The sequence below is a fragment of the Priapulus caudatus genome, unplaced genomic scaffold, assembly GCF_000485595.1.
Source record: "Priapulus caudatus unplaced genomic scaffold, Priapulus_caudatus-5.0.1 Scaffold84, whole genome shotgun sequence".
Lineage (NCBI taxonomy): Eukaryota > Metazoa > Priapulida > Priapulimorpha > Priapulimorphida > Priapulidae > Priapulus > Priapulus caudatus.
In genome coordinates, this window is record NW_014577145.1 from 305,751 (window position 1) to 312,356 (window position 6,606).

The window sequence follows — 6,606 nt, forward strand, 5'->3', positions numbered from 1 at the left end:
GTGTACTTGTCCGGGGGTGATTTCCCGGTGTACTTGTCCGGGGGTGATTTCCCGGGGGTATTTGTCATTGTCTGGGGTATTTATCATATACCTCCAGGTCATGTCTGCACGCCGATGGGCCATGTAACATGCTTTTCTGGGACCTCAAATAGCTCTTGTGAATTGGATGAGACCACGAGGTACCCCGTATATTCGTGATGTACCGGGGATGTACCTGATTCGTCAAAAAGTAGTTCTCAGGGGGGAGATAGTGATCCGCTAGATGGCGCATTATTAGTGTGCTGTGGATATAGAAATCAGTTAAACCTAACCCTAACCCTAATCCTAACCCTAATTCTAAAATAAAACAAAATTAACCACAAATAATAAAAATAAATAAGGCAAAATTAGCCAATCAGAGCCGTCCCCTAGCGGATCACTACCTCTCTCCTGTGCAAAGTTTTTCATCAAAGGGTCTGCAAACTGTATGAGTGGCTTATATACGCACTCGATCGGTTCCTTTGTTCGTTTTTAGAGAACTGGGGATCAGCTGCAGCTAAAAGCGAAAGAGTTAAGAAAATAATCTACACGACAATTACTGACTATAGTTATAAGTATAAGCCCAGCTTTGCGTCAATCACACCAGACCACGGATGGGCGATAGCAGCTGCAGTATTAGCATTTCGTACAGCCAGCCGTACGATGCCTTTTCTCTGCGTTTTGTTGTGCATTCTTCCTAGTCGTGGAGGAATTGTTACTACAACAGATGGTCTGGCCAGTCACGCAATCCACGCCTAACTAAATAACAAACTCTCTCTACGAACGAGTATATATGTTTGACATGAAAATCCTCCTTGACGTCTTTACAAACACATGGGTTCCTTCAGAATTTCTCTACATAGGGGATGCATCTAAAAGGATGAACGCTAATGAGTCAGCCTTCTACTGGCAGTGAAGGGGTTGCTACAGGCATGAGGCCTACAAATAGTGCATGATCACACAGCGTAAAAAAATACAATTTTTAACATGTAATAACGATAATAACAAAGATAACCGCAATTGCTACAGCCATGACCACGTAACATTACCGAGGCCAGTTGGCGTGTCACGAAAACAAATCACGGGTCTTTGCCGATGAATTAATAAGCATGTCAATCTATGCTAAATTCATTTTTAATTAGAATCAATGTAGGCGTAGTCGCACCACGATTGCGTCTTTTTATTAATGTTATTCAATATATACGAAATTATGCTGACTAATTAATATATACGGATTTGGCAAAACATATGGCGAATGGAAAACATGATGAAATAATGACAATCACCAGCTAGACGTTCTAATATTTTATAAATCGTAATCACGGTTTTAATGTTTATAGAGCTCCACTATACGTAGGATATAAGCGCAGCAGTTTTTACAGGGCAGCTAGGCCTTTGTTTTCATTCTCAACCGCGTAGTGTACAGATTTGGCAAAAAACTGACGCGTCAAAAGAGATACGATTGTAACGTTTAATTTTTAAGATCAGAAAGAGAGAAATAACCAAATAAACAAAAAGTTGAATCACATATAGCTCTAAAATACCTATTTGAATTATTGCGCATATGCAGCGGTCATTCAATGTATGGAATCATAATTGCGTCGTCGCGTGTACATTTCTGATACTGGCATGACAAAAGGAAATCCATGCTTCGGACATAAATGCATGTGAAATAAGACGGATATAAAAAGCATCACATCGTTCAGATCGCATCTATATCAGTTGTTCTAAAAGATGGGATATAAATAAAAACCAATTTCAACACAAATGCGAACTTTCTATTATTCTACGCATGGTTCGTTTGAGATACTCAAAAACCGAAGCAAAAAAACGCAATATAGCGAGGTGTGCTGCGTGCTAGCGCACGCGTCTCGCTGTACCTTGCGCCTTGCATGCGTATACAGCAGGCGTTCGGTCATGTCGCGAACAACGCCAAATTTTCGCCATCGTGCGGTCGATCTGAATGCGTCAAAAGTTTCATAACATAACAAGTTGTAAAAATGTAAGAATATAATCGCATCGGAGCATTGCAATAGCGAATAGTTATTTATTTAGGCAGTACGCACGAACAGTATAGCGTTCTCTATAACGAGCATCGAGTGCTATATATATATATATATATTATATATATAGTGAATCCCTCACGCTAACTATACCTATATCGCTTCCCATGCAGACACTAACGCTTAGCTGCACATATATAACAACAGAGACGGCATTAACTTCCTTTACCCAGACTGCAAAAAAAAACGCACAGAAAATCGAACGATCTACAAAGGCGAGAATAAGCGACGATTCAGCGTCAGAAAATATAGTGCATAATTAGCAAAAATGTACTAGAAAGAAGCGACAAGTAAAAACGTGGACGATGTCATCGTCCACGTTGTTACCATGACAACGCGTCAGTTCGATATTAACCATATGTTAGTCATTCACGGAGAACACCCAAACACCTTCGATTATGCACTATTCTAAAGTGCAAATAATTTTAACCATTTTACATTTTACGACGTCGGCTAGATATTTCTCTCTATATATATATATTTTATTCATATAAATGTAGATCTGGTATTGTGATAGAAAACTTTTATTGTCGATAGCAATAACTAGCGACGTTATTAAATAAAACAGAACACTTTTTGAAACGAAAATAAAAACGAGATAAATAATTAGGAAGCTTATAGTGAAAATCCAGTTAATTAATTACGATAGCGGTAGAGAATTAACCGACACGCCAATTCCCTAAGCCTGTGTGCGTGCTTGTGCGTGAGTTCGTGTGTTTAATGTAACGTTTGACTTCACTATTATTGAGTTATACTTAATTAATCCTAAGGTAACTAAGGCTAGGTCTTGATTTCTTACATCGTTCACCTATGGGAGGTCATAGTGGCAATAATTACTTAGGCCTACTCCCGAGTTTACATATCCTATAACAAAACATTTAAATTGCCTGGTTGTTAGGTCAATGGTTATGGATATGGTTAAGGTAACTATTGGGTTCATGTTCACTGATTACCGCTTATAGTAAATCATAAATGGACTACATAAGGCTAGAATATGTGGAACAGCCCTTAGACTGTATATTTGTGACACCACTCACAGTCGGTCCTAGTAGGCTACTAGGACCGACTGTGAGTGGTGTCACAAATATAGTAGTAGGCATATTTATCATTATTTTCACATATAACATAATAATATATTAGCCGGTTCTTTGGGAAAAAGAATTTTGTGGTTAGCCTCGACATCCACCCTCCAACAACATTAAGTTCCTCAGTCCAAAACACTCAATGTTACGCTTGCAGCAATGCCAAAACATGTATATACAATATATATATATATATATATATATATATATATATATATATAACACGTACGTAATAATTATTTGTGATATTTGTTGTTGTTGTTGTTGATTTTTTAAATTTATCATCTTATGTATAGGATCGTTTGTGAACGAAATGCCTTTGCGAATGCATTACACTTATAATAACGGTGAGCAGGCTGAAAGCAGTGGTTCTGGTAAACAGTTAACCGCAGATTACGAGCGGCGAGTCGAAGCCTGTCGACTAGACTCTGTTGTCGGCACGTTACAGCAACGTTACCGGAGACGTGAAGAGTCGCTAACAGCTTCGCACAATGTGGCAGAAGTGTCAGAAACAGGAGATGCTGTTTAGCGGCAGGCAGGGCAGTTCTCGGCCGGGGGACGCTGGTAGCGTGCGCATCGCAAGAACGCGCGCGCATTTTCTCGGCAGCCCGCGCGAGTTTGCATACGCCGCCGAAACGTTGACGTCGACGGTGATACGGATGCAGTAAGTGAGATAGCAGATGACATAGCACTTATCTTCGTGCCGTCATTATAACGTAAGCTCGCTCGCGCCAAACCTTTGGTCACGAAGAATAATTTTGCGTGCACCGTGAATCTAGCGATGTGACGGAAAACTTGCGCGCAGGCGACATAAATGTGCGATCCGTGTCTGAAATAAGGGTCTAATTTTATCTAGAAAACTGATGTAAAATACGTTACATTCACAGACGCCGTGACATTAAAACGAGCTATGATGTTGACCGTATACACATCGCAGTAGTGATTTTTCAGCTTTGATTCTGTGCACGAGGTTTGTGTACGCGAGATGGATTGTCGAAAGGAAATCACTGCGCACAGAAACACGTAGAATAATGCGCCATTAGCAACGTGTTTGTATAATGTGCCTATTAACCATGCGAGTTTTTTTATGCAATTCGTGTACGTGGTTCTTATTTGACCATCGCGCCGAGCAATCTTCATTGTGGACGGAGCCATCTCGGACAATCCAATCCCGCGTTGAAACTACGAACCAAAAGATGCTAAAAACGTTAACCACGCTAGATGTAACTGTTTTGAAAAAGAACACACTCTGGATAACAAGGCACGCATTCTTACCTAACTTAATTGCGAAACTTCAGCGCAGCAGCTGGTCAGGTAATCAGGGAAGAACAATACGTTCCGCCTCAGATTAATGACGTTCGAGACAGCCAGGCTTGTCGACTCAGCACAGCTACAGCATGTGCGTACGCGGTGAGCCTCCACGCAAGCACGTGCACCATCATCAGCCCGAAGATGCAGACGATACTTCGTGTCCCGATATTTTTTATTATCGTTTCATCGTATTTTGCGAACGTAGTCCAAACAATTCGACTCAACCCAACAATTGCAACAGCGTTTGAAGATTTATCTCTGAAGAAACACGAGTGAGAAAGTAGCATTTCATTAGACACCGGCAACCCGTACAAGATAAGCAACTTTCTGCTCGGCCTCGCTCATTCCTACTTCTAATGATATTTTCCGATGCGTGAAATCAGGTATTGCGTTTCTCCCGATCCTCATCAAAATCTACAATGTTCCTCAGATTCATCACGTGACTGTTTTTTTACGAAGCTATCACGTGAATAAAAAAAAACGTGCCATGACCAGAAATTCACGAGCTGCTCCTTCATCCATCCTCATGACCTTTCCCAAGCTCGAAAGGCGAGCAAAGGCGCTCGGAGCATCTGCCCAATGCATTACAGCGAGGTTGTGCCAGGAATAACATTACCGGAACCCATCGTAATGGACTTTCCCGTGTTGTGAATGTGAGCATGCACCGTCGGAGCCTCGGGCCGGGTACAATTATAGCGGTACGATTAGGAGTAAGGTACACACTCTGCGTGTGAGCCGGACCAATAGATTCTCTCAAATAGAACGCCACCAGGAATGGTCGAGCACCTCATGTTTGCAGTACGATTAACGAGAAGGCGCTACTGACACTCGGACTGCATGCGTTTCTTCTCACCCCAGAGCCATATCAAGTCCGCTCTCCATTTGGCCGAACACACACCTGTCGCCGTACACCACTACATGATCCGCAATACGAGCCAGCATAAATGTATCATTCGTCCTTTATACCAAAATATTCTTTACCAGACGCCGCCAAAACCATCGGTATACTGCTACGTATTAATCAATCGAAGTCGGAAGACTCCACCCACACAAGTCCAATCAATCACTGCAAACCCATCCATGTACGAATACCTAGTTACTCATGTCCCAACTATGAGCCACGTCCCGCCCACCTGCTACAAATTGGGCGACAGGCACACGCGTCCTATCCGTATCAATACACCACCAACTAGTAAGTCATTGACAGCATACAATCAACCGATCATTCACCTCCGACCCACCAGTCCTCACCTCCCACCCACGTTCAACTCATTAATTCCCCACCCACCGACCCACGTTCGACTCGTCTGTCTTCACCCACCCACGTTCGACTCATCTGCCTTCACCCACCCACGTTCGACTCATCTGTCTTCACCCACCCACGTTCGACTCATCTGTCTTCACCCACCCACGTTTGACTCATCTGTCTTCACCCACCCACCAGTCCTCACCTCCCACCCACGTTCAATTCATTAATTCCCCACCCACCGACCCACGTTCGACTCATCAGTCTTCCCCCACCAACCAGTCCTCAACCCTCATAGTCTCTACGTATTCAGCGATTCCCAGATGAGAAACAGCCTTACCAGTAATCTCTTACAAAAATATGCTTTGGAAGAAGTGCACGGCATCAGAAATTAACAAGTGCCGCGGAGTGACAGCGCTCATCGAACGTCTACTGCGGTGACTCTGTGGTGGAGTGGTGGGATTCTAGTAAACCCTGTTAGTCCCAAATGTGTTCACATACGCGCCGAAACAGTGGAAGGCACAGCGATGGTATCAGGAACCTTCTCGAAGGAATGTTCGTTGGGATCGTTATTAAAGTTGCCACGAGATGGCGCGTACGTTTAAGTGTCTTAAGATTAAAGATGGAAGCTCCCATCGTACGTAGTAGCAACAACTATTTGCAAGACAGAATAGGTAAGCACTGATCCATTTACCTACGCAAGCCTACAGGCTGAAATAGAGAGCTGCCACTTGTAACTAATTAACGCAGGCAAAAACTACACAGTACTATCACCACCACATGCACTGGCAGTGGCCACTGGCAGTGTCATAAGACATGCGTCTAAACAGAGGAATTGCTCCGACCTGTGATTGGAGGATAAAAATAGACCCCGCCCACTTTTCCA

At 42.9% G+C, this 6,606-nt stretch overlaps 1 protein-coding gene across 1 annotated transcript in view; it reads left to right on the forward strand.

Moving 5' to 3' along the window:
- The window catches only part of LOC106804708 (cyclic nucleotide-gated cation channel alpha-3-like), a 101,000-nt gene extending 97,308 nt beyond the window's left edge, over window positions 1–3,692 (forward strand). Inside the window, 1 exon segment of the mRNA XM_014805998.1 lies at window positions 3,612–3,692. Within this exon segment, the coding sequence (XP_014661484.1) occupies window positions 3,612–3,692 (81 nt within the window).
- The last annotated feature ends 2,914 nt before the right edge of the window (window positions 3,693–6,606 follow it).